This window comes from Arabidopsis thaliana, chromosome 2 (genome assembly GCF_000001735.4).
Source record: "Arabidopsis thaliana chromosome 2, partial sequence".
Taxonomy (NCBI): Eukaryota; Viridiplantae; Streptophyta; class Magnoliopsida; order Brassicales; family Brassicaceae; genus Arabidopsis; species Arabidopsis thaliana.
Genome location: NC_003071.7, coordinates 11,953,315 through 11,980,875, shown reverse-complemented (window position 1 = coordinate 11,980,875; position 27,561 = coordinate 11,953,315). Strand labels below are relative to the sequence as shown.

Genomic DNA, 27,561 nt, shown 5'->3' with positions numbered 1-27,561 from the left:
TTTAAATAAATTTTGCGGCTTATATCAATCTTTATGTACTATAAACTGTGAACTTTTTGTTCTTCAGGACTTCCACATCATTGCCCAATCCGGTTATACCTTCGCTAGTTAATATGTTAATTAACATTAAATTAAAGAGCTAACATTTCTTAGGTAGTAAAATAGAAGTTTTGAACTACTATACTACTAACATGTGAAAATACTTTAGTCACAAATATGACAATATACAAATTTATTGGAATGCAAATTCTTGAATTTCAATTGTTTGAAAATTATATATTTCTACATAACAATTCTTTATAAACTAAAAATATTAATTTTCCATGGCTATGCGTTATACGTATATGTCAAATATTTTTATTATTTATATAATTTTACGATAAATTAGTACTCCACTTTACTATATTACTCAACACTAAAAGACCTCTTTAACTCCGCCTAACATAGATATGTTTTCTTTTGAATGTTTCGGTTAAACATGACAGAGATTTGTTTTCTTGCTTTCGCTCAATACATATTTGTGCTCCTTTAGAAAAGTAGTATTTCCTAACAATCCAACATTTTCATATTTATTATATCTTTTAAATATTATCATGGTTCTTTTTCTTTCGTCATGTTTGGCCTCTTTAAAATAATTCTTGAATTGTATGAGCATTAATCCAATAACGTCCTGATCCCAAAAACCTCATATTAGGTTTGAGAGTCCGAAAATATACTTTTCACATAAAGCACCTAAGGTGTCATACTTTAACAACTTCACAAAATATGCAAAATTTGTCATTGTCACTTTGAGATGTAAGTTTTTTTTTACATGCAAATAGATTGAGTCTCTTTACGTGTAAATTCATTTAATAAAATTGTATGGAATATCTATTTATATCATATATTTCTAACATATATATAAATATCTATACAAAAATACGACTTTTTGGCACATGTAATTAGAAAAATCCACAAGAAACAGAAAAAAGAAACACCAAATACAACGAAATGAAGAAATTATTATAAATTTGAATGGCTTAACATCTCTTAAGAGTCAACAAGGTAAAGGATTAATTAGTAGTCTTCATCAATCTTTCTCCACCTTCTTCTATTCCTTAATCTCCACTTTATCTCCCAAACCCGAAAACTCCTCTTCACCAACTTAAACCCTATTAACTAATCCCAACAATCAGATGTTTCGAATTCAACAACCAGCTCAGGCCATAAGATTCATCCCGGAGAAACAAGAACGATGACAACACATAAACATAGAAGAACAGAGAAAAATCTCTGTTTTAAGCAATACTACAAATGGATCCTCTGTTTTATCCTCACTCTCTATTTTTTTGCTTCCTTCTTTGTCGACCATGATCAAGATCATAGATCTTCTACTTCCATATCAAAGCATCTTCTTACTAACCATAAACCTAAGCTTTTCGCTTCTCGTGCCATGTTTGAATCTAAAATCCATGATCACAAACTTGGGTTTACCTCTCAACAACCTAACATCAAAACAGGTACATATTACATATATATAGATGAATCATGAATCCATCATGTTTTCTAGTAGAATTTTTTTTCATAACAATATTTTTGGTTGTTTTAATTTTCTTTAGACGTATTCAACAATTTGAAAATCTACGTCTATGACTTACCTTCAAAGTTCAACAAAGACTGGTTAGCCAATGATAGATGCACCAACCACCTCTTTGCCGCGGAAGTGGCTCTCCATAAGGCGTTTCTCAGCCTCGAAGGAGATGTAAGGACGGAAGATCCGTATGAAGCCGATTTCTTCTTTGTCCCTGTCTATGTCTCTTGCAACTTCAGCACCATTAATGGCTTTCCAGCGATTGGCCATGCACGATCACTCATCAATGACGCGATAAAGCTCGTCTCGACTCAATACCCTTTTTGGAACCGAACCAGTGGCTCTGATCATGTCTTCACGGCCACACACGACTTTGGCTCTTGCTTCCACACCATGGTTAGTTTAAAAATGATTTGCCAAATATATATGTTTATTTATACTCAAAATTTATATTTCTTTTTGGTTGTGAAGGAGGATAGAGCTATTGCTGATGGAGTACCAATTTTTTTGAGAAACTCTATAATTTTGCAAACATTTGGTGTTACTTTTAACCATCCATGCCAAGAGGTAGAGAACGTGGTGATACCACCGTACATCTCACCGGAAAGTTTACACAAGACTCAAAAGAATATTCCGGTAACTAAAGAACGAGACATTTGGGTTTTTTTCCGTGGCAAGATGGAACTTCATCCCAAAAACATCAGTGGACGCTTCTATAGCAAGTAACAAAACTCTTATAGCAATCTCTATACCTAGTTTTTTTTCTTCTATAAAATGCATAAAACTTTAAATATTGAACTACTTTTTTTAACCTATCAGGCGTGTAAGGACGAATATATGGCGGAGTTACGGTGGTGACCGGAGGTTTTATCTCCAACGGCAAAGATTTGCCGGTTACCAGTCAGAAATAGCTCGTTCTGTTTTCTGTTTATGTCCTCTCGGGTGGGCACCGTGGAGCCCAAGACTTGTTGAATCGGTGGCTCTTGGCTGTGTTCCGGTGATTATAGCCGACGGGATTCGTTTGCCGTTCCCTTCCACCGTACGTTGGCCGGATATTTCGCTCACGGTGGCGGAGAGAGACGTTGGAAAGCTAGGGGATATTTTGGAACACGTGGCGGCTACTAATTTGTCAGTCATACAGAGAAACTTGGAGGATCCGTCTGTTAGGCGGGCCCTTATGTTTAATGTTCCTTCAAGAGAGGGAGATGCCACGTGGCAAGTTTTGGAGGCTTTGTCAAAGAAATTGAATAGGTCTGTTAGAAGGTCAAACTCTTTCTTGTAAACCAATATAATTTTGACACCTGTGTATTACTATTTTTTTTCCTGGCTAGTGAGATATAAGAGTAGTAAGCTCTTAAATGTGAAAGATATGAACCTTCAAGATTTGTTGTTAGGAATTTCACCAAATGAACTTTAGGTGAGACTTAATTAAACTTTTCCACATCCACTATTAAGTCATTTTCTAACAACCAAATTAGAACATAATCCAAGGAGGAACTTAGCCTAAGTAGAGAATATTTTGGACAAAATGAAGTGTAAGAAAAGATATCAAACAACTTGTGATAGTAGCATTTTATATGTGTACTCCAACATTAGGAACTGTGATTTGTTGTAGAAAAATTCCCTAAAGAAGCATTCTTTGTGCAAATCTGTCTCAAGGTTACAATTGCAGGCTGAACTCCTGATCGTAGAGGAACAACTGAAGCGACTCTCATGTGTTGCGCGTTTCGGTTTTGAGGCCGAGTTAACGTCATCCTAAGCATTTCTCCATCAAAGACCTGATTCACCATTGATGCTGCAATTGAAAACAAAACATCTAAGAGGAATCATCTCAAACTTACTCAGAGCTTTTATAGTACAGCGATTTGATGATATTTACCGGCTAATGGATTGAGCTTAGTGAAGTGGAAGAACTCATCAGCTGAACAACCAAAGAGAACAGTTGCAGCTCTATCAAAGCATATCACAGTTTTCACTGATGCATCTGTTGCTATTGACATCTGTTAGCTCCAAAAAAGGTGGAAACTTTGAAGTTACACAATTACTCAATTCCACAAGACATTAACAGATTCACCAAAACTCATTCTTGTCTATGCATAGAACTAAATTGGACAAAGTCCATTTCTAACACTATAGACATCTGTTAGGTTCAGAAAGGTGAGAACTTTGAAGTTATATAATTACTCAATTCCACAGTTCTTACAAGAGATTAACAGATTCACCAAAACTGATTCTCTACAAAGGACAAAGCCCATTTCTAAATAACAGCTGCTAAACCTAAAACCCTAATTCATCACAAAATTTTCAGATTATTCCACCAGAAAACAAAAACCTAGAAGGAAGAAGAAGATGAAAGGGTTCTTACGAGAATCCGATAGAGAAGTTTTGGTTCTTTTGATTTGCAGAATTTGCAAAATGAAGAAGAAGCAAAGCCATTGTTATCTGAAGGAAGAACTCTCTGGCAGCGAGAACAAACTCTATAGCAATAATCTGTGAGGTCGACGGCAAGCAACGTGCAAAGAACCGTTTCAGTGGCTTCCATGTCTCTTAACTTTAGGGCTTTCTCTGTTTTTCCACAAAAGTTTTCTCCAATCCATAAGAAATTCTTTAAAACATTTGGGCCGAGTTACAAAAGAAGACCCAAATCCTCAAATTTATGTCATTGAAGAAAAAAAGTCATATTTCTTTTAAAGCAATAGAGTAAAAGTTAGAGCCTTAACATACAAGAATTGATAGTGACACATATATGACTTGATGCACATAGATATTCTCAAGAATACCTAACACTTATGTGATGAATCCTTGAGAGTTATTTCTTACAAATCATGTAGTTGCTGCTCTTCCTTTAGTGTCCTTGTGATTGTTATCTTTGTTGTGTTTCTACTAGAACCCGAAAACTTATCCATGTAGAGTCCGAGGTACGATATAAGTGGGTCGGTCCTCGCTTTGTCCACCACAAGCTTTAGAGACCGCGACTCAACAACATTCAGAAACCGTAAAAGCCTTTTGTTACCAACCGTCGTGCCGCTCACAACTCTCTCCCACTCACCGCTTCCAGTCTTCCGTGTCTCGAGATGGAAAGATGCGATCCTTTGACCCATATGGATTGGTTCTCGAATCTCCAACACATTGAAGCTAACCAAATCTTTAAACTCTAAGTATAACACCCATTCGTTTTGATTCTCTTCTGGCGCCCAGTACTTGTCTAATCCTTCTTCCAAAACATTCTTAGGACCAAACTGTGAACTTTGATCGCCACGAATACTGCTCGAGTTAACGAATGCTTTACGGGCGAGATTGTTCGAGAAAATGGAGTTCTTCATTTCGCTGAACTCTTCAAGAACCTTAATGTCTTGCTCAGATATCAATCCTGAAGAATTAGGAGGTACATTAAGCAAGAAGAGACAGTTTCTTCCAACTGAGTTATAGTATATATCCAAAAGCTGAACAGCCGGTTTAGGCGACTCCGACGCATGCCAAAACCAACCGGGTCGAATCGATACATCACATTCCGCTGGTACCCAATCTTGCCCATAGCCATCACCTTCTTGAGAATACCTACAAGATCAAACAAACAACTTCAAGCTATGATCTCTATCATCCCTAACATCTATAGAAAGTTTCAACATTAGAGAGTGACTCACGAAGGCTCAGTGTCACCAATCTTTGCATTGGTTCTGTTAAAGAGTGACCAGCAAGTAGAGCCAGCTAGACCAGCTTCATCACCAATCCACCTGACATCAGGACCAGCGTCAGAGAATATAACAGCTTTAGGCTGAAGCTGATGGATCAAACTAAACCAAGTATCAAAGAAATATTCCATATCTTTCTCTCCGTCTCCTTTAGCTCCATCTAACCAAACTTCCTTAATCTCTCCATACCTAATAAAGATTCAACCTTTTTAAAAACTTGGAACTGGAATCACAAACCCATTTGACTGATATGAGAAAAAGGAGCTTACTTTGTTAGTAACTCGGTCATTTGACTCAGATAGAACTCGTTATACTCCAATGTCTTGCCATAACACTGTTCATGTCGATCCCATGGAGAAAGGTAAAGACCAAGTCCAATTCCAGCTTCCTTTGCCGCAGAAGCTAGTTCAGCCACTACATCGCCGGCTCCGTTTCTCCATTGGCTAGATTTGACGGAGTAATCAGTGTATTCGCTAGGCCAGAGACAGAATCCATCATGGTGCTTAGCTGTGAGGATAACGCGGGAAAAGCCTGAGTCTTTAGCGATTTGGACCCATTGACTTGCGTTGAGATGGGTCGGGTTGAAAATGGATGGGTTAGCTTTTCCGGTGCCCCATTCGGAGTCGGTGAAAGTGTTGGGTCCAAAATGGAGGAACATGGCCATGGATCCGAGTTGCCATTGGAGCTGTTGGGAGGATGGGAGGGGTAAAATTGGACATGGGTGTGGTTTTAGTAGTGATGATGAATTTGAGATTTGGGAGAGGGAGAGGATTGAGAAGAAGAAGAAGAAAAGAGTGATTTGAGAGTTCATGGGTCTTGAAAGATTTTAGTGACTTTCGTTATCTTCCTTGTTGTTGTTCTTCTTCTCTAATAAGTTCTTCAATGGAGTTTTGTCGTCTCTATCCTTTTCTTCTTGAGCTTTTTAGTTTTTTTTGCTTTGGTTCTAACTTTGACGTGATTATTCATTATTGGTTGGAAACTTAATGCAAACGCAATAAAAATTTGTTTTTAGTATAACTATGTGACTAAATAACATTGAATAAATGATGACCAATTTTTCCATTTTTAATGGAATTGAAAGAAAAATGTCTACTGTCTAGTAATGATTAAAAAGATTTATTTTCTCAACATTTCTCATTTTTATTAGTATTTTCTTGCACGACATTTTTTTAGTGTAAACCAAATTCACACATTATTAACCAAAACAAAAATAGGAATCTCAAATTACTAACAATTTTTTTTTTTTAATAACCTGTTTAATAGAACTTATTTCATTTTTTAAAAAAATATTGAATATATAAATGATCTTAATGAAAACAAAAATAGAAAAAGCAAGAGTAAGGAAAGGACTATAACAAAGTTGTACGTACACTGTGAACCACCTCCCTACACTCCCTTCTGTTACGCAGCCGTCTCTGAAACCCATTTTCGTCGTCTTCTCCACTTTTCCTTTGAAGAAACCGAGACAGATACTCCAGTCTCTATTCTCTATCCTCCATCAAGGTTCTCTCTGTCTCTGCTAATGTGTTTGTCTCCTTGCTTTTTGAGTTTTTTTTTTTTGAGGTTTTTTTTTTAAACCTGTATGCAGAAGAAGTTAGAGACGAAAATGGAGAATCCGCAAGTGTGTGAATGTTACCACGGAGATGTGGAGGAGGAGAAGAAAAAGAAACAGAACAATACGACGTCGCCGGTTCACGTCGTTCTTAAGATTGATTTTCACTGTGACGGCTGTATCGCTAGAATCGTTCGCTTATCTCGTCGTTTAGAAGGTACAATCTCCGTTCAGAACCCTAGAAATCTAAATCGATGAACCATGGATTCGTTATGTTTCTTAACACAATCTCGTTTCGCATTTATCTCGGGTTCGATTTCTCTGTTTTGTGGATTTTCATGGATTCGTTGCTGAAATCTCAGTCGAATCATCCGTGTTAATCGTTTGCTTTGTTTCGTTTCTTCTCCGATAATGGTTTCGAGCATCGTGAAAGCGATTGAGAGTTTTTGTTAAACCCTAAACCCTGACGAAGTTTTGTTCTCTTCCTCGTTTATTTACGTTTATCGATCTTCTTCTTAGATCTAGTTTCAGGATCATAAATATTCTCTGTTTCTGCTATTGAAAACACAGCGATTGTAAAGAAATTAGTCAATTTTTGAGTCTTTGATTCATGATTTTTGTTGGTATACAAGAAATTGCTATCGATGCTCAATGGCTCATTGACTTGTTCTGATTGTTGTACTGTATCAGGAGTTGAAACAGTGAGAGCAGATCCTGATTCGAACAAGCTGACTCTGATTGGGTTTATCATGGATCCAGTGAAGATTGCTGAGAAACTTCAGAAGAAGAGCAAGAAGAAAGTGGAGCTGATATCTCCTAAACCAAAGAAAGACACCAAAGAGAACAATGAGAAAAAGGCTAATGATAAGACTCAGACTGTGGTAAGCTCTACATTCATTGCATACGTTCTCTGATTAGGACATTTGTTTCTCACAAACACTTAAACCATGACTAGAATGTGATAACTAGTAAGGAAGTAAGTAGTATCAAAAGGTAGATTTTCTCAGGCTTACTTGATCCTCAAGTAACAATCTTCTTAACTCGTACCATTCCTTTGTAGATAATGTACTATAGCCGTTATCTTCTAGGTGATCATATGGGTTAATAAGTACTTTAGTCTTTCGAAATTACTTGCTATGACATTATATTCTCTGTTCTTCTTCTTAGGTTGCTGTGACCACAGTGGTGTTGAAAGTGAATTGCTCTTGTGATGGTTGCATCAAGAGAATTCAAAAGGCTGTCTCTACGACCAAGGGTAAGAATTTTTCCTGACTATTACTTTGTGTATTTGGTTTGACTCATACAGAACTTGTTTGCGGCCATTTTAATCTGTGTCTAATGGTATTGAGTATGTGATTTTGTCAATAGGAGTGTATCAAGTCAAAATGGACAAAGAGAAGGAAACGGTAACAGTCATGGGAACAATGGACATCAAGTCTGTGACAGATAATTTGAAACGCAAGCTGAAGAAAACCGTCCAGGTCGTGCCTGAGAAGAAGAAGAAGAAGAAAGACAAGGACAATGCAGAGGTAAACACCAAAGTCGGGTCTCCTTGTCAACCTGGAAATGGATGCACTCATGGGATTGGGCCTTACAGGTTCATGGAAGGCCCAATGACTGGGTTTTTCAGTGAGGAAGATCAGAGCTATTGCAGCGTTATGTGAGTTTCGAGGTGACAAAGCATTTGGAGTTTATTACAAATATATATACTAGGAGGTAAATAAACTAATAGGAAACAGAAAAGAAAAAAGAAGAAGAAGTAAAGTCTGAAGGATATATTGTGATGGTCTGTGTCACATGAGAGTAGTAAAAAAATACACTAGTATTTTCTATTTTGAGAGATATCAGAGTACGTTTTTGTGGAGAGGATCCACTTTTCGACATAGTGAATTTGGAAATAGAATTTTAAGCTTTCATGTTTCCATGAAGAACTTAATGGTTACAACTTATAAAAAAATATGTTTCCATGAGTCCCGGCCTTTAAGTTCATACGAAGCAAAGTCTTTCTCCAAATAAGAATTGAGTTCCTATATTTAAAGAACATATATGGTCCTTCGACTTGTTTACTTTAGTGCTAATGCACCTCGGCTTGATGTTTACGCCTAACGACATGAATCTATCTTAAAAGTTTAAGAAATATGTATTTTCTTTAATGGTTAAATAAATCACCATGTTGATTATAAGAGACCATGATCCGAAGTAACTATTAAACAAGAATACTTAATTATTTTACATATCCTGTGGATTAAAGCCGAGTTGGTTTGGAATCCTCGGTTATATATATACGCACGAAAGATTATGTACATTGTTACATATATTTGAAGGGATAATAACAAACAAAAGTTTTCCGCTTAAGCAAAGAAAATATCTCTCGTTTATCGTTAAAACTGAATAAATCTCCATTCCAACGTTAACTTGTTGACTAAGCTACTTTAGGTCCGACGTTTAGTCATAGAAAGTAGGATAGATAGCACCAAGACCAAGTGTAGTGTGTGTAATTATCAATAGATTAGATACTTTCCTAGATATTTTTAGGATGCAATTTGATATTGTTTATAGGTCAATAACTTATTTAGTTAGTTAACAGTTTTTTCTTAATCAAAAAAAAATATCCTACCAAATTTCATTCACTTGTATAAACACGCGGGTTCATGTATCTATAGAGTTGAACAAAAAGTGCAAAATCCTTATATATCGAAAACAAGAAGACGAGAAACAAATAAAGACCGTGTCGGACCAGCCCCCGGTTATAGCGGGACTTCTAGTCACGTAGCTTTCAAAATTTAATTTGGACTGTGGGCTGCTAACGACATTATATGCTCTTTTCCCCAACTTTTTCAATCATGTAATACAATTTTAATAAACAACGTGGAGTTATTTACACTACCATATGTCTAATCAACTAGCTAGGTCACATTATGTCAAGATGGTGTTGCTATATAGTCATCAAGTCCTAAGATATTATCAACAAGTTTCCTCATTGGACGTTCAAAAGTGTACTTTTTTGGATAATGACTGTTCTATTGCCTCATGTTCCTATGTTTAATGCCGACTTCTGTTTTTATTTAAGGTAATTTGTTGTTTCTGAAAAAAAAATGATTATTGTTGGTACGAGGTGATTAGAATGTGTAAGTGTGTAAATTTGTAAGATTTTTTTAAAAATTTACAATAACTTATTTTTCAATGATTGATGTTTTTCCAAGATCTATAATGGATGAAATAATATTCAGAAGTTCTGACAAAGATTTCTTATGAGATATGTCAAAGTAAAATATATTAATTCCAGATCAAAATTCTAAAATATTTATGCAAACATCATCACTATATTGTCTTAAGGTGATACATGTTATGAAAATATTTTTTTAATTAAAAGCAGCATAGGATAATTACAAAGATAATAAGAACAAAATATATATAGACAATTGAAGAAAACTGAAAGCATACGTATATGAAATTGATTCGTATACGTTGATCATGGTTATGTGTATTTTGGTTACGTGCATTGCTTGTAGCCTTGGACATTGGTTTCTCATCGTTATGAAATTGAATAGGAGATATGGAAAATATCGTACGCGGTACGCATGTCATTTGTCAAACACATGAATCAAATGCGTCCCATTCTTGATTCGACCGACACTGTTTCTATGTAACGTCCGTGTATTGCATTTTGATACAATAATTAAGTTTAGTGTCTTTAAAATGCATCGTAACAAAATAACTAACATAGACTCTTTTTTTTTTTTTTTTTGTCAAGGACTCAGATGCCTAAACAGCTTTAAGATCAAAACTGAGTGGATTAGCAAAATATTTGTATAATACTTATTATTTCTTGAAATTAGTTCTAAGAGCATTTCCATTGTGTTTAAATTTAGATATCACCCACTAAACTAATGAAAAAAATAAAATAGGAGAAGGGTTCTTGTTTAAGTATCCATGACATATTAATAAGAAGTTCATATCACACTTGTCACTTGATTGTTGGTTTGATTTTTTTAATGAATTTAAACTAAATTATATAAAAATATTATTATCTTATTATAATTTAGATACTCTCATGTGTTTCTAAGGAATATTCATGGACAAATAACACTATTTTATTAGAAGGGAAAAAAAAAACGATTTTATTTTTTAAGCATTTTATTTTTGCTTCTTATTGTTTGAACGATGTCGATCATACGTTTGTCTAATCAATAAGCGAAGTGTGTTTGTGTAAAAAGAAAGAAAAAAACAAATAATTAACACAATATGACCAACAAAATTTCGATAGCTTGGCAACTACAATCCAAACTTATCATATTCAGTACATTTATCGACATATTACCAGTTTTAGGTACAGACATCCAATGGTTAAGAGATAGATCATTAATTATTTTACCGCAGAGTTATTATTTGTAGATCAATATGGATCTCTTCAATTTTCAATATATTAATATGTGAGTACTGTTTTGCCGTCCATAAAATAATAGAATTTTGGCTACGTCCCTCTGATCACGATTCACATGTACATTTCTTATATGATCTAAATGTACTACAACCGACCACGGCTTTGTATGCAGAGCCACAAAGCTCAGTACTACACAGTTCGCAAGGACGCAAAGTACTGTATATATTTGGAAATGACATCTCAATCTTGATTGAACGTGGAAAATATGAAAAAAGGTATGCGGCTTACGTTGTTTACATTTATAACAAATTAAAACTTATGAACATATCTACTTTCGTTTATGGTTTTAAGTTTTATTTGATTCAAAAGAATAACACTAAACTAGTTGTCTCTAGTGAGCTAGTTTTTCTTGTGATCTCCCGCTTCCTCTTTGGCCATATATTTGGTTAAGTGTATTCTTAATCTCATTTCTCTCTAAATTACTATTTCAAAACTGTATTACCCAAAAGGTCATAGCAATGTAAGTTATTTGAAAGCCCTTTCTCAAAAAAGAAAGAGAATAGAGGCTAAATAAGGTAATAAAAAGTTTGAATCTGAATCAAAACTAAACGATTATGTATTATATGTTTTCGGTTTGTAAAATTTTGGCTCACGGCCCTGACATTTTCCTACGGCTTTTGGTGGGATGTGTGATTACCTTAGAATGACTCTCAAGATGCCAAACTAATGATGTTTCTAAAACTTGCCATGAAGAGGGAAGATTAGAACTTATATAATTAATCTTAGTGGGTTTTATGGGTCGTCCTGGTTTAGTTCTACTCCATGGGCTATGTTAATGTTACAGAAGATAAACAGAAAAATGAAAACAAATTTTCAACTTAAGAAATGGAAACCGCTGTCATGGAAAATTCAAAAGAAGGCAAATTAAGCAACCAACGCAGCCACATGCTTTGGTCTCCCTTACTCACTTCTCCTTCTTATTTCTTCCTCTTCTTTCTTATCCTCTTTGTACCATTCCTACTTATATATACTCCTTCTTACATGTCTATATTCGAACATATACTTTTCAAACAAACAAAAAAAAACCTCAAAAAAAGGAAAATATCACTTTATCTTTTAGCATGACGAGGCAAAGAATGATTACAATTGAGTCGCCGAAGAAGAAAATGGGTGGAATTGTGAAGCTCAAGAATGTTGTAGAGAGGCTGGTGCAAATCAAAGGCTTTTCCTCGGCCAAGAAACCGTGTCCTGAAGAATACGGCCGAGATTGTGTCCCAAAAGACGTAAAGGAAGGTCACTTCGCGGTGATAGCTGTTGATGGGTATCATGAGCCTACACAAAGATTTGTTGTCCCATTGATGTTTCTAGAACACCCTATGTTCCGTAAGCTTCTAGAACAAGCAGAGGAGGAATACGGGTTCTATCACGATGGAGCGCTAATGGTACCTTGCCGGCCAAGCCACCTACGGATGATATTGACCGAGCAATGGTGTTAGAATTTATGCTGTAGTTAATTACTGATCAACGTCATATTACATAATAATACCGAATTATTCACTAGATGGACTCTTGTGCTTTCTAGTCACTTAAGTTTTTCTCTATGCTATTGGTATAATGGTATCTAATGAATAAGCTATCATCGTCTCTAGCCTCAAATTTGCAAAACGAACAGTTTAAATTACTTCGGCGAATATTAGTCTTAATTAGAAAAAAAAACTCAATAAAATGGTCCAATACTCAGTGATTTTATATATCTTCTATCGTGAAAACAGTCCGTTAAAATGTTATTTCAGTGTTGTTAGACTTGAGTTAGGACTCTTGTATGAAATGGTGATTAGTAGTTGAAAATCTCAGCAAAAGTGTGCTTATTATAGAAACCCTAGGATTTTATTGTTCTAGACTTCTAGTGCATGATGCTGTAGTAATACACGAAGCCTAGACACACACAAACCTCGATGTCTTAATGGACTTTATTAGTCCACTTTACAACTTGTTACCACAAATATTCTTACACATGATTAGGAATAGTGAAAGTAGGGGACCGATACTTGTTATAAGTTTGGTTCGAAATTATAGTAAATTCACATTGGTAAAGCATGAATACAAGTAAAAACTGATGTGGAAAGATATGAGACGTCTCTTATAAACATTAAGTCCTGTAGATCTTTTATTGATGTTTTTTTACCATATATACATAAATGTATGTCACAGTATAGACGACGCAAAGAAAACCAAAAGAAATGGTAGGACAATGTACACCAATCCGTACTTGCATTTTCTCAATCAGTGCCCCCTCCATATCACCCTATATGTATACCCACACATGGCTTGGTAGAAGTTGATTAGGACGTGTCTAAATATGGGCATTGTATAAAGTTTCATCTCTTTTATAGTTTCTAACATTACTTCCTTAAAACAGTGGTTTCAACTATATAGCATTCGATCGATTGTTTTTGTTTTTAAGCTTAAATATCAAATGAAAACACAATCTCTAATTTCTAATCAAAGTTTCTTTTCTAAGTTGTAAATGCAAATTAAGAGAGGAAAATAAAAGGAATTAAAAAACTCATGCTATGACGGTTGCTTTTGTATTTTACAAAAATATTTTATGAAAATTCATATTTAAAAATTTGTTTTTGTTAAAGGAAAATATCTTAAGATATTCTACTTTTCTATGGTTATGTAAAACATAGAATATCTTAAGATATTCAAAAGATTTTTTTTTTGATTTGAAACACTTTAGACTACAATCCAGTACTCAGTTTGATGATTACACATTACTTGTTGATTAGCTTTATATATATAAATGGAAATTTTTTATTATGAATATAGATAAAAATAGATATATGTGATAATTGAATGTCAAGTCATTTTTTTGTACAACTCACACTGTTATAGAAAAGATCATACGTTGGGTGTTGGCATTAATATGTGAAAGTGATTTATAGTTTGGACTGGTTTTGGCAATGGTGTTTCTCTAAAATACTTCCGTCAGGAGTTGTCATAGAATTTGCTTACAAATTACAAAAACGACAAATTTTCCAACAATTTAAATTGTCCTTCTGATAATTTTTTCAAAGTTCTCTCCAATTCCCTTTTTTAATCTCTGTAAAAAGATTTCCACCAAAAAACTTGCACAAAAAAACGTCTCACAAACGCACACCTAATTTTCGTCTTATTGGAAGCTTATTGTACAATTGAGGGGAATTAGCTAAGAGAGTTGAATAGAAACCAAACCAACTGTTTAGGCAGTTAAATCATGAGTGAGTTAATTCCGAAACCAACAGTATGTACGATACATGCATTCAACACATATGCCTACGTGTGGAGGTTCACAACCACTGTTTAATATTTGGCAAACCCAAAGTCAAAGTTACGTTCGAACAAAAACCATCGTAGAAATAAAGTGAGAACAACGAAATGAGTTAGGGGTGAAGGTGCACTTTTTGCTAGAATCTGATGCATCAAATCTGATGCATCAAATCTGATGCATCTAGCAAAATGAGAGCTCAAATTGTAAGATCAGCAAACAAAAATACATCAAATCTGATGCATCTAGCAAAACCTTTATGGTGTTTGATCACCTCTTACGTGCCCTTATTTACTTTAAACTGTATAAGAAAAAGAAAAAACCTCGAATGAGACTATACATTACATTGGTTGTTGTGTAGAACAGTCAAATATCAAATTTATATCATGCAGACAAAAATGTCAAAGCTATAAAATACTCCTATTTTTTTAGCCACACAGCCTAACTATAAAACTCAAATTAATTCCAAGGAAAAACTAGTATAGGAAATCAAAGAACCATGATTTAAGGTCGATATGAAAAAATATAGAGATTTGGTACCTTTTGGTCGTGCCCTACTTCTCTTCAACAATGACAAGAGCCAATAAATATGAAACAATGAAAATTATTTAGCATATAAATGGGTACTTATGGCCACTTGGAAAAGTATGTCGGGAAAACATGGAGCTGAACCGGATACATCGTACATACATTGATATTTGATACATACCAAGGTTATGTTCAACTTGGAGAGAGCGGTCAAAAGATTCGAGAAAAAAAGAAGAAGATTATATTGAAGTTTTAACATCTAATTGAAGCTTGGAACATGTTACATGTGTAACCGGAAACATCAGTTTTTGGATTGTGGCTTAACTTGATTGCACTAGACCGGATTACTTTATTAAATTTGAATATATAAACGTAAAATAAATTTATAAATGATTATAATGGTTATTATGTGTCAGATTATTAAAGAGATGTGCCTCCATCTCTTGCTTTCTCTCAGTGCTACAATCATGTGTGCTTCGCTCTTTTTTTCATAGCTTCTTGTTGATATTCTCAAACTTCTCTTCATACTTAGAGGTTTTAATTCACTCTTTCAATCTAGTTCTCTTTGTTTTGTGTCTTTTTGATAAACACCAAAACAATTAAGTAACTTAGAGAGAATAAATTTATGAACTATACATTTTGTTATTGGATCAAAGGATAATTTCTTACAACATCTCACACACATACATATAGTGGTTTCTCTACTTGCCATACACTTGCATCCATACTTCTACTAACCTAGACCTTACTTCTAGACATAATTATCCCATGGTTCACTTACACAAGCAACCTAACAACTACAACAATTATTATACTTATTCTTTAGCTATGCTTTAGACTAACAAAACATCACTATTTCTTCTTTGGGCCTAACTTAACTAATAGCTCAACGCTAAAAATATTACAAAACACACAAAGCCCAACTCCTTCTTCTTGTTGACTTTTGGCCTTTATTTTTGTGTCGTTGGCTTCTATTCAGGACATCATTTTTTTTTTGATAAAAGGTGAAATTTTATACCATTTTTGATTTGTGACAGAGATTACACGGAACACTAGAAACGGAATAAAGCAACCTACAAAACTTAAAAACAACATCACTGCTTCCATTGCTTCTCTTCACGGTATCTTCTTCTTCTTCGCTTCTGCTTCTTCTCTTTTCTTCATCTACTTCGAAACAACAACAAAAACATGTCGTGCATAACAAAATCTCTGAACTAAATATTTCTACACAAAAAATAAATATTTTTTTTTGAATTTAATGTTAAATTATATTCAAAGACAAATAAACTGTTTATACATAAAAATGCAAACTTTTCTTAAATTGAATTAAAAGTGTATCCTATCTATCCTTGATTTTGATCTTGCATTGAAGCAAACCACACATGGATTCCTCTTGTGTACTTCTCTTCACCTCTCACCCTTAGCATGCTTAATCGATTCCTTATGTTTTTGTCTATTAGCCTGATTAGCTTCTCCGTCATCGATGGAGTCTCTCCTTTCTCCTCTCATTTCTTTCTCTCCAGATAAAAAAATAAACATTCTATTCTCTAATATCGTCAAAACTTCATACGACTATCCTTAAATCAATACTTTCGAGTTTGGTTTGTTAAAAATGATGGTTTTGTTAAAAACAACAACAAAAACATGATGTAATATTATAAATCTAAAAGATCAATAATATTACTAAGATACATTTTATAGGCTGATTAAAACGATGAAAATTGACAAATTCATGCAAAAGTTTAAAACTTTAACATCATATAAGAGAAGAACAAAACAAATGATGTTTACACTTAACATGATTTTGTGATTTTTAAATCGACATTAACTTTTTTGAAACTTTGTTGTTTGTTTTTTAATAATTACCATGTTATTTTACTGTATATGTATATCTAAAGAAAATCTGTAACGCTTTTAAACAAACAAAAATGGAGAATATCAATTCAATGACATATGTTTACTTTACTGTAGAGGAATCTTTAAATTATAGCCGAATAATTTAGTTAAGAGATCTTTTCATAAAATTAATTACTAGCTTGAAGGAGGTTTCATAAAATTAATTACATGAAGAAGGCGTTTAAAATAAATATGCCAATTATATTAAAATCCCATTATAAAAAATTATTATTCTCATCTTTTATTCCTCTACATATATAAAAAAAATAACCTTTCTCTTTCTCATTACAATTAGGAGAATATAATTTGACAAATTAACCACTTTGACTAAGCAACTTCAACACTTTCGCCATCCTAATCCACATGGTCATAACTCATAAGTCATAAACCTTTTAGTGGAACTAGATTTTCTCCATGACATCTTACTGGATTAGATCAAAGATATTTTTAAGGAACAAATCATTAATTTATATTATAAATCAAAGGAGAAAAATAAAGAATAAGGAAAATGCATAGAAATGCCACTAACCATCCACTTCTATGGCTATTTCCGCGAATCAATGCAAAGTCATTCATTTATTCCCAACTTGCCCCATATGTTTTCTTTTTCTTAATCACAGATTCTTCTTTTTTATTTTTAATCCATAGAACAAAAAAAATATAACCTTTAAATTTTCTCTCATTTCTTCATCTTCCTCTCCACAAAACCCATTTTAATGGCGGACGTTAGAAACCCTACAAAAAATCATCATGGTCATCATCATCTTCATGCTCTCTTGATCCCATATCCATTTCAAGGGCATGTAAACCCATTTGTACACTTAGCCATCAAGCTCGCGTCACAGGGGATCACCGTCACTTTCGTCAACACTCATTACATCCACCACCAGATCACAAACGGCTCCGATGGAGATATTTTCGCTGGAGTTAGGTCAGAGTCTGGCCTTGACATAAGGTACGCGACGGTTTCCGATGGTTTACCGGTCGGATTTGACCGGTCGTTGAACCATGACACGTACCAATCGTCGCTGTTGCACGTGTTCTATGCGCATGTGGAAGAGCTTGTGGCGAGTCTTGTTGGAGGAGACGGCGGTGTGAATGTGATGATCGCCGACACATTCTTTGTTTGGCCGTCTGTGGTGGCTAGGAAGTTTGGTTTGGTTTGTGTCTCGTTTTGGACCGAAGCTGCTTTAGTATTTTCACTTTATTACCATATGGATCTGCTTCGGATTCATGGCCATTTTGGTGCTCAAGGTAATTATCCTCTCCTTCTTCTTCTTTAATATTTCTTTTTTTCTGCCTCATTATTTGTCTCCTATTTTGTTTCATTGATAATAACGGTAGATCTTTCAAATTTAAACGAACACATTTTTTTGGTCTTAGTCAACGTCTATAATTATTTTGAAATGCAAGTTAGATTTGGAGAAAAGATAATTTGAGTATTTGCATGTTTACCGATCCAATAGTCGAATATTCTGTTAGTATTGGACTATTGGTAGATTACTTTATCATTTAGACAGCTTGGAGCCTTCGACATAAGTTTTTTTTTTGTATGATATGGTTTATGTTTTATATTATTTTTAAAAATATTTTTGTGTTGCAAAAAAACATTTTGTTGTTGACACAGTACAAATAATTTTATTGAAGAAAAATTTACTAAAGTAAAAAATAAATACACTAATTAAACCTTGCATTTTCTATTAATGGTGTCAATGAATTTGATTTTTCGTGTAAGTACTTTTATGGTTGATTAAAAATTTACCCACATATATTATCAGAAAAAAGAACCATGCTATCAAACTATTTTACTAAATATTTTATTATTTCATAAAATTATATAATTTCTTTTGAATTTAAACAATTATTTATTTGACGTTAGAAAAAACAATTATTTCTTTGATCCTTTTTCTTATTTACAAATTTACTACCATAATCATTTTTATAAAAAAAATTATTCAAACTAAATTATTAATTTAAACTACCCTTAAATAATAAGCGTTACGATTTGCCGACCAAAAAGGAAAACAAAACAAAAAACAAGTAATCGTAACGATAGAAGTAATAATAATAGAGTAGGGACTTAACATAAAGCGTAGGGACTTTTACTTTTGTCATGTAATGATGCATGTGAATAATGTCAGGGGTCCAATTAATTCACTTTCCACTTTTTATTTATTCCTTTAACTAATTTACAGAACGCATCCTTCAATTTCCTTAATTATCTAAATCTTCCCCATAAATTTTATGTTCTTATCACAGAAACCCGCAGCGATCTAATCGACTACATTCCCGGAGTCGCCGCAATTAACCCAAAAGACACGGCGTCGTATCTTCAAGAAACCGACACGTCATCAGTAGTTCATCAAATCATCTTCAAAGCATTCGAAGACGTGAAAAAAGTCGATTTTGTACTCTGCAACACAATTCAGCAATTCGAAGACAAAACAATCAAAGCCCTAAACACAAAAATCCCATTTTACGCAATCGGACCAATCATACCATTCAATAACCAAACCGGTTCAGTCACAACCTCACTCTGGTCTGAATCAGATTGTACACAATGGCTCAACACTAAACCAAAAAGCTCCGTACTTTATATCTCCTTTGGTAGTTACGCTCATGTCACAAAGAAGGATCTTGTTGAGATAGCTCACGGGATTTTGTTGAGTAAAGTTAATTTCGTTTGGGTGGTGAGACCAGACATTGTTAGTTCAGACGAAACCAATCCATTACCAGAAGGGTTTGAAACAGAAGCTGGAGATCGTGGGATTGTAATACCATGGTGTTGTCAAATGACGGTTTTGTCACATGAGAGTGTTGGTGGGTTTTTGACACATTGTGGTTGGAACTCGATATTGGAGACGATTTGGTGTGAGGTTCCTGTGTTGTGTTTTCCATTGTTGACTGATCAGGTTACGAATAGGAAGCTTGTGGTTGATGATTGGGAGATTGGGATTAATCTTTGTGAAGATAAGAGTGATTTTGGTAGAGATGAAGTTGGGAGGAATATTAACCGTTTGATGTGTGGTGTTTCGAAAGAGAAGATCGGACGGGTTAAAATGAGTTTGGAAGGTGCGGTGAGAAACAGTGGATCTTCTTCGGAGATGAATTTAGGTTTGTTTATTGATGGACTTTTGTCTAAGGTTGGTTTATCTAATGGGAAAGCTTAAATTCTATGAAAACTAAAAAAAAAAAATGTATGAATTTTTGTCAAATTTTTTATTTGGGGAAACTACTGTCTCTTAAATTTAAATTTACTTTTTTCTTTAAGTCCAAAGAAAAAAACTCTTTCACAAAAACGTAATTCAAATTACCGTTTACTTTGTTTTTTTTAAAGTTACATTTATAGAATGGCCGAATAACTTTTTATATCATAAAATAACTATATACTCATTCATGCATATTATTTTGATTGACAATTTTTTTTTTGCATAGTCACACTAAAAAACGGGTATTCCACCATTATGTGTGTTACCAATCAATACTGCTTTATTAGATCTAAACTTTATACCAAATCATCAATATTTTCCAAACAAGGCTCAAACCCGACCGGATTCAAAGTTTATTTCACTAATTCAACTTGTTTGGTTTTGGTTAAATTTGGAATCAAAATGTCAAACTGAAATGAACCAAAACCAAAATTTAGTTCAATTCCATCATTTTTGTTTTTTTGTTTTCTTATTGCACTTCTGCTCTCAGTTTCCAAGTTTGATTTGATTCACTATTTTGTCACTCTTCTATAACATCAAAAAAAGAAGAAAAAACCATTAGTGATTATGACATTTTTTGGGAAGGTCCCAGTCCCAATTACACTTTTTAAAGATTATTTACATACTTTTTGTGTACTACATATCATTCAACATTCATACAATCAAATCATACACGTTCACATATCATCCAATTTATAGTGTAGAAATATAACAACACAAACATTCATAAGCCATAATACTAAAAATGAAGTGTTTATTTTATTTTATCTTAAAATATTTTTTTTTCAACCCAAATGAGTCTAAAAAAGTACCAAAGATGCATATAAATATTCAAAAAGGTGTTATCTACCCAAATTTCTAGAAAAAAAAGAAAGAATTGAACTGTTTTCATTTTCACCTACCAAAATTACATAAGAGGCTAAAGTTATATTATCTAAAAACAATCACTCATCTACCTAGAGCTGTTATTTTTCTTATGACTAAGCAGTAAACGACCAGACACATTCTTGTTTAGGCCAAAACGTAGTAAAACATAAACAAGAAGACGGTAGCCAAAAGCCATCGCTAGCAACACAAGCATGTTCCTCCATTTGGCATTTGTGTCTGGAGATATTTGGTAATTTCCTTGGATTGCTTGGTAACCCGATATACTCCTCACTTCTCCGACCGCAAACACTTCCCCGAGGTACTCGTTCTCCAAAAGACCCTACAACATTCAAAGCATACAAGAATGTTCTTGAGTTTTCCCTGGGAGAAAACAGAGATTGTTTGTTTTGAGAGTTGATTATGTAACCTCAATGGAGTAGGTGTGGAACGAGATGTAAGCAAACGGGTAAGTCCAGACAGGTTTGGGCAAGGCGGTACGGATTCTGAAGTGTCCTGCTGCGAGCATCATGATCACCTGCAATGATGCATATGAAGAATGAAAATCCTAAGGCATGAATAATCTTAAGGCAGGCACTAATCACTCTCATTTCTAATCTAAGTGATTAGTAAGCAATAGTTGCAAGTTCTATAAGCTAATAATAATATAATCACTCCTAACTTCAGCTCTCATTGACTTGAGTTAAGAACCATTCTAGTTCTGGTTGGTGAATTTCATTGAACGCTGTTGAGCATAAATTTCCCTAAGTCGTAAATCCAGTACTATCTAGCAGTCAGTGTACCAAATCAACATTCAATCCATGCAAAATCCTAGATAGGAAAAGAAGAACAGTAGAAGAACATGAATCTTAAATTAGATAAATAGTGCGAAAGAAAAAACTCACATGTACAGAGATGAGAGTCAAAGTGCTCCAGTAAACATCTCGCCAAATGCAAGCAATGAAGAGCATCAATCCTTCGTTCACCAATAGGCACATGAAGAAGTTGAGCACAAAGTACATCAACAAGCTGAAATCATCTCTTAATCCAACCATGAAGTAGAACACAAGACTTGAGGAAATGGACATGAGAAACAAGAACGGTATGCTTCCCAGAAACTGCCCTAGTAAGAAGACAAAAGCGCCCGAATGCTGGTTCGATGCTTCACTTCTATAAATCTATTAAAAGAAAAAGTAAACTTCAGAGCTCAAAAGAAGAAGTGATCAAAGATAAGAGAAATCAAAAAGGAGAAATAGTCACCTTGATTTCTTTTAAAAGTGAAGGTATTCCAGCAATCCCCAACAGTGAAGCAAACGAGACAAAAACAAATACCGCAGCAACTCTTGTCTGTAAGAAATATTTACACCGAACGATAATTGCATCTCTTGGTACTCAAATGTGACATGCTGAGAATGGTTTAGAAGACTTACTGCAACAGAAGACAAAGAGTGACCTAAGCCAGAATATAATGTGCCAATACTAAGTGTAAGAATCATGTAGAGGATAAGTCGGAGCCAATAGTATTTCCATTCTCTTGACATAACTAAAAGTGATCGCCATGTGAGCACTGCAACACGTGTAGCAGCACCGGCCTTTCCCTTGGATTTAAGCTGTGTGCCCTCCTGCAAATGATATAGGAAACAAAAAGAAAATTGATTTACTAACACATGTCTATTTACAGTTATGAAGCTATGATCCAAAAATTATCATTAGAAAATTATTACCCTTTCGGTAAGTTTTATTATCATAGCTTCGACAGAATCAGCATCTGCAGATGATTTATAAGTCGCCTCGAGAGTGCGAATAGCAACAGCAGTATCCATGTTCACTGCTGAAAAGTCCCCATTATCGTCCTGTCGTTTATATTTAGCTCATATCAGAAAACTGGCGTTACAAGAAGCTAGAAAGAAACAAAATCATATAACTCAAGGTGTATAATGGTGTATGCACCTGCCAGTTTTTGCACATTGCAATAATCCTATCGAAATCTGTGTTTATAGCCCGCAAAAAATGATCTGATGGACTTTGCATTATCGGGCACGGGAATCCAGCATTTGAAAAATGCTTCAAGGAGACAGACACATAACAAGCAAACATAATTTAGAGAGTGATCATTTGGCCATGATATGAGAAATTTTTCAAGTTCAAACAATTTATACCTGTAAGCAAGCCAGTGTCTCCCCAAAGAAGAGTGTGTTTCCATTTGATAGAAGGCAGATTCTATCAAACAAACCAAACACTTCGGTACTACTTTGATAAATGGTGAATACAAGAGTACATCCCATACTTGCAAGCTTTTTTAGTGTCACCATCATAAGCAGTGCCGAAACACTATAAAAAGAGCAAAGGAGCCAATTTTAGAATGCAAGATTTTACCTTTTAGTAGAAGGCAAATAATAACATAAGTCTAGAAATGGTTAGAACCTGTCAAGATGATAAAGAGGCTCATCGATGAATAAGATATGTGGTCGCATCACAAGTTCACGAGCAATAGAGACACGTCTTCTTTCACCACTTCGAAGACCCTTCATGTAACAATGACCACCGATCAATTTGTTTGCATAATCACTCAGAGACATGGCCTGTATCGCATCTTCAACAACACTCCTTTTCTGAAAGAGGAAACCCGGAAGCTGAAGCAACGCTGAATAGTACAAGAATTCACGAACTGTAAGTGAACCAATCAATTGTGTTTCCCTCTCAACAAATCCCTGCAATGCAGCAAACCAAGAATCAGAAACACATTACAAACCAAAAAGAAAAGATCAAGAAAACAATATACAATAGTGACTCACATAGGATCCATAAGGCATATGTGACTTTGAGCCATTCACAAACACCTCACCGTACATTTTTGCTGAAGGAGGCAATCTTCCTATAAAAGATGTGATTAGATCAAATGAAAAAACAAACTAACAATGAATAAACTGACAAATGACATACCAGCAAGAGCCCTCAATAGAGTAGACTTCCCGGATTTTGCAGGACCCATAATTACAGTCATAGTCCCGGGAAACGCATAACCATTCGAACTCTTTACAACCTTATCAGAATATTTTCTCTTTCCCTTCATAGTAACAGTCAAATCTTTCCAAGCAATAGAAGCACCAGCAATCTTTCTAACAACACCAGTCCCAGCTCCTCCTTCAGGAACAGGAGGAGAAGCCATTGATCCGCTATTCATCTTCGACAACGAAGGAGAAACAGGCGTTGTTGTAGCGTCATTAATAGAATCACCACCACCAGCTTCATCTTCCATTCTTAAATCAACATCAGGTGTGTCTTCCCATTCAGGAGAGTCTTCAAAAGATATAGGTTGTCGAAGAGAACCAGGTTTTCTTACATAGAAAAAGTGACTAGATGGAACTCTACTAGTAGGACTACTTGCAGAAGACGAAGACGAACGGTATAAATCCGATTGAGACTGTATCTCCTCCATCCTTTGACACCTCAAGAACACAAAATGTTCCAAAGAAACTACAAATTTTACAATAAAATGTTTAGATTCCATAATCAATGCAACCAAAACAAAAAGGCCAATAAGTGAAGAGACTACTATATATAGTAGGAATCAGTGAAGCACTATTAAAAATCTAAACTTTTTCCAAAAGCTCACTAAATTACAGTTTAGTGACTAGTGAGAAGTGATTCCTAATTAAGTAACTTAGTATAAATCATAAAAACCCTAACTTTTTTCAGTTTCTGCATTATTGAGACACTGAAACAGAGTAACTTCAAGTTCATAGATTTTCTCAGCAACTAAACGAAGACTAAGCAGGAGAAGAGACTCAGTTCGAGTTATGATGAGAACAAGATAGAGAAGGAGACAAACCTGGATCTGAGTGAAGTAAGATCCACAGAGAAAGACGCACAGAGACTGGAGAATCTCTTCTTGGTAGCAAGAGTGAGAGAGCTCTCAAGTGACGACGTCTCTCTAACCAAACCCTTTGGGTTCCGCAAATAAAGAAACAAAAAAATGGATTGGGAATTGTTTTTTGTTTTGTCTGAAACCAAATGCTTTAACGAATTACATAAAAGTGAGCAAAATTCCATTTTTTTTACCTTTTAAGAAAAAAAAATCATATTATTGTATAAAAATATAAACTTAATTTGCATAAAAAGAATTATTTATAGAAAGTATTGTGAAAATAGGATTTCTTAAAATTTGAAGGCACTATGGCATTTTTGCAGATATTATATTTTTCCTTTGGATTTTTTTCTTTTTAGTTAAGTTTTTCCTTTGGATATATAAAGTTATTTTGGGGCTTAGTTGAAGTAAAAAAGTTTTTATTTCTATTAGAAATTTTAAACAATGCCTATTTTCACAATACTCTTGTGAAAAAATGTCAATATAGAAAATAATTTAAAGAAAAAAAATACTAACTTCAACTTTAAGCTTTTTTGTTCGTTTAAGCTTTAGATATCTGAACAAAGGTTTGGCCTAGTGCTTTTCTTAATTATGCAAACAAATTGCTGACATTTTAAACGATATAATACAAAATTTTGAAATATCTTGCTCTTTTTTGGTATTAGTATCAGCTTTTCTTCTTTTTATTTAATGATATTAATTGAAAAGAAAAGAAAAAGAAAGTGATATTTGGTTATCTTTATAATCAAGCATGAAGAAACCAGCTACTTAAAATAAGAAAAAAATATTGTTTGTATGATAAATGGCTTACAGATTTTTTTTCATTTTTTCTCGATGTTAACGTTATTTGAGTAACTATTTACTATCTGAATGGGAAACACTATTTGGTTTTGTTGAAATTGGTGGCAAGTTTTAAGTGGGCTTGAAGAAGTAAAACGGCCCATACACAAATTTGCAATTATTTCCCTCTTTCCGATCATTTTCCTTGAAATCGTTCACGTGATCCATGATACTCCTCCTCCATTGCCACTCTATTTAGCAATTTACTCTTCTGCTCTCTTTTTTTTTTCTTTCTTTCAAGTTTCACCATGCAAAGACAGAAAATATAAGAAAATGCTTCATTTGGTATTCTTGGTTTTCCTATAAAATGAATATATCGACCTATCCAAGGCTAGTAGCTTGATTTTTGTAGTGGGTAACTTCAAAAGGAAGAGTCTCTCAAGACCAGGAGTTTGGTTCTCGGCGGTGGGAAAATGATTCATTTAGCCTGTTTTTGTTTGTAGTTCAAAAATCTACGTACCAAAACCCCGAAAATTTTGGTCAACCAAAAATAAAATCCGAACTATATAACTGCGTTATCATCTATTCGGCACTACATAGGAACTTGAGGTAACAAACTTAACATTTTCTTGTTTTTCTACTACAAGAAAACTGTCCAATTTTCGACCATGAATTTAGTCAGAAATTGGTCAAAAACAACCCTGAATAAAAGCAATAAAGAAGAGTTATCCAAAACTAAAAATTTGAATAAAAAAGCATAGAAAATAACACATACTTTTGCATTACATACGTCTTCATAAATATAGACACCAAAAGAATCAACACATCAGTCTTATTTGTATAATTAAATTCTCAAAATAGAAGAGAAAATAATCAAGGCGATATCTTGGACCGGGAGGTAACTTTAGATGAGGAACACTTAATGGAAACAAGAGGCTGATAATTTACAAACCGGCTCGGAGCGGATCTTGGTCGGAACCCTTTAGGCATACAACTCTTTACTTGTGTCCCATGAAAAATCTGATTCCTCGGATTCAATTTGACCGTGTCTTCGACTGATAAAGGCATCATCGACGAGCTTGGAACACTCTCCAGTGGTATTAGTCTCCCTCCAGCGTACAAGAATAAAAGGTTTAGAGTGATAATGACAATATGAACTCTTGTGTTGAACATTGGGTTTTAGTTTGAAGTAATTATTTTTGTTTTTTTGAGAGAGTTTGGAATGATAATGTGAGGGATATATAAGTGGGAGGAGATATACACTGGTTTAGGGTTAAAGTTCATAAATGGGCTCGTGAGTGATGGCTGGAAACATAAGAGAGAAGAGTAAGTAGGAGAGGACAGAGGCAAAATGGCTGGAAAATGGTATTAATCAAAATACGATTTTATATGTGTGATAGAGATACAAAAAAGTGTTGATGGGGTCGGGAAGATCAGAAAGAGGTAGGAAAGTCCGTGAGTTTCAGAAATTACAATCAAAGATCAAACATTTGTCTTTGCATTTATGAATTATGACACACTCACACGCAATTTTCTATATTTTCAAACTATTGTTTCTCTTGTTTTAAAATGGTTTGGAGATTGGACATGGATTTTTAAATATATATATTATTATGTACACGGTTGCATGGGTTTTCGGGACTATTGGATTTTGCTTTCTTTTGGATAACAAAAACACGATAAATATTTCATTAAACCATACAAATCTTCGATTGATAAATACATATACGAAAACATACCTAAGGAAAAGGAATCCATTGTTGTAGGATTTAGGTACCATGCGGTTTTCCAAACCATAGAGTAATCTCATATGTATTGAAATTTAAAAAAAAAAAAATACAAAGAAGAACTAAAAAACAGAAAAAAAAAACTAAGAAAATAGGGAAATTAAGTTGGAGTCTCTTTAAT

At 34.2% G+C, this 27,561-nt stretch overlaps 7 protein-coding genes, 2 long non-coding RNA genes and 1 other non-coding gene across 12 annotated transcripts; 6 read left to right on the top strand and 4 right to left on the bottom strand.

The window, feature by feature from the left end:
* Positions 1–872: 872 nt before the first annotated feature.
* FRA8 (Exostosin family protein) lies at positions 873–3,011 on the top strand. The gene is made up of 4 exons (NM_179782.4): positions 873–1,499; positions 1,599–1,966; positions 2,042–2,292; positions 2,390–3,011. The coding sequence occupies exons 1-4, from the start codon at positions 1,235–1,237 to the stop codon at positions 2,850–2,852; spliced, it is 1,347 nt and encodes a 448-aa protein (NP_850113.2). The 5' UTR covers positions 873–1,234; the 3' UTR covers positions 2,853–3,011.
* Positions 2,963–4,573, bottom strand: AT2G28105 (replication factor-A carboxy-terminal domain protein). Of its 2 annotated transcripts, NM_179781.2 has the most exons (4): positions 4,295–4,573; positions 3,936–4,135; positions 3,450–3,570; positions 2,963–3,365 (listed from the first exon to the last, which is right to left on the bottom strand). In NM_179781.2, exons 2-4 carry the CDS (start codon positions 4,110–4,112, stop codon positions 3,163–3,165), a joined length of 501 nt encoding a protein of 166 aa, NP_850112.1. In that variant the 5' UTR covers positions 4,113–4,135; positions 4,295–4,573; the 3' UTR covers positions 2,963–3,162. The 2 variants fall into 2 exon arrangements, with proteins under 2 accessions (NP_850112.1, NP_001324135.1); NM_001336144.1 differs by lacking the exon at positions 4,295–4,573 and having other exon boundaries at positions 3,936–4,184.
* On the bottom strand, positions 4,276–6,213 carry FUC1 (alpha-L-fucosidase 1). The gene is made up of 3 exons (NM_128370.3): positions 5,532–6,213; positions 5,215–5,451; positions 4,276–5,128 (listed from the first exon to the last, which is right to left on the bottom strand). Exons 1-3 carry the CDS (start codon positions 6,071–6,073, stop codon positions 4,387–4,389), a joined length of 1,521 nt encoding a protein of 506 aa, NP_180377.2. The 5' UTR covers positions 6,074–6,213; the 3' UTR covers positions 4,276–4,386.
* On the top strand, positions 5,995–6,165 carry MIR5021. The gene has a single exon (NR_140302.1). It is a non-coding gene; the product is annotated as a microRNA ath-MIR5021 precursor (primary transcript).
* Positions 6,214–6,868: 655 nt separating the features above from the next.
* AT2G28090 (Heavy metal transport/detoxification superfamily protein) lies at positions 6,869–8,736 on the top strand (the record flags this gene model as incomplete). Its single annotated transcript, NM_128369.2, has 4 exons — positions 6,869–7,031; positions 7,505–7,695; positions 7,982–8,069; positions 8,183–8,736. The coding sequence occupies 4 exons, from the start codon at positions 6,869–6,871 to the stop codon at positions 8,476–8,478; spliced, it is 738 nt and encodes a 245-aa protein (NP_180376.1). The 3' UTR covers positions 8,479–8,736.
* Positions 8,737–12,163: 3,427 nt separating this feature from the next.
* Positions 12,164–12,934, top strand: AT2G28085 (SAUR-like auxin-responsive protein family). Its single transcript, NM_128368.3, has one exon. The coding sequence runs from the start codon at positions 12,320–12,322 to the stop codon at positions 12,692–12,694; it is 375 nt and encodes a 124-aa protein (NP_565665.1). The 5' UTR covers positions 12,164–12,319; the 3' UTR covers positions 12,695–12,934.
* A 4,501-nt stretch (positions 12,935–17,435) lies between these two features.
* On the top strand, positions 17,436–20,305 carry AT2G28080 (UDP-Glycosyltransferase superfamily protein). Its single transcript, NM_128367.5, has 2 exons — positions 17,436–18,186; positions 19,192–20,305. Exons 1-2 carry the CDS (start codon positions 17,649–17,651, stop codon positions 20,100–20,102), a joined length of 1,449 nt encoding a protein of 482 aa, NP_180375.1. The 5' UTR covers positions 17,436–17,648; the 3' UTR covers positions 20,103–20,305.
* A 576-nt stretch (positions 20,306–20,881) lies between these two features.
* On the bottom strand, positions 20,882–25,003 carry ABCG3 (ABC-2 type transporter family protein; the record flags this gene model as incomplete). 2 transcript variants are annotated; one of them, NM_001336143.1, is made up of 12 exons in its annotated part: positions 20,882–21,348; positions 21,436–21,543; positions 21,911–22,183; positions 22,266–22,352; positions 22,436–22,627; positions 22,730–22,858; positions 22,956–23,069; positions 23,165–23,336; positions 23,430–23,716; positions 23,801–23,880; positions 23,949–24,482; positions 24,838–25,003. In NM_001336143.1, 11 exons carry the CDS (start codon positions 24,442–24,444, stop codon positions 21,094–21,096), a joined length of 2,193 nt encoding a protein of 730 aa, NP_001318302.1. The 2 variants fall into 2 exon arrangements, with proteins under 2 accessions (NP_001318302.1, NP_850111.1); NM_179780.1 differs by lacking the exon at positions 24,838–25,003 and having other exon boundaries at positions 21,094–21,348; positions 23,949–24,444.
* A 659-nt stretch (positions 25,004–25,662) lies between these two features.
* Positions 25,663–27,224, bottom strand: AT2G08220. Its single transcript, NR_140300.1, has 2 exons — positions 26,605–27,224; positions 25,663–25,901 (listed from the first exon to the last, which is right to left on the bottom strand). It is a non-coding gene; the product is annotated as an other RNA (long non-coding RNA).
* AT2G08230 lies at positions 25,881–26,135 on the top strand. Its single transcript, NR_140301.1, has one exon. It is a non-coding gene; the product is annotated as an other RNA (long non-coding RNA).
* Positions 27,225–27,561: the final 337 nt, after the last annotated feature.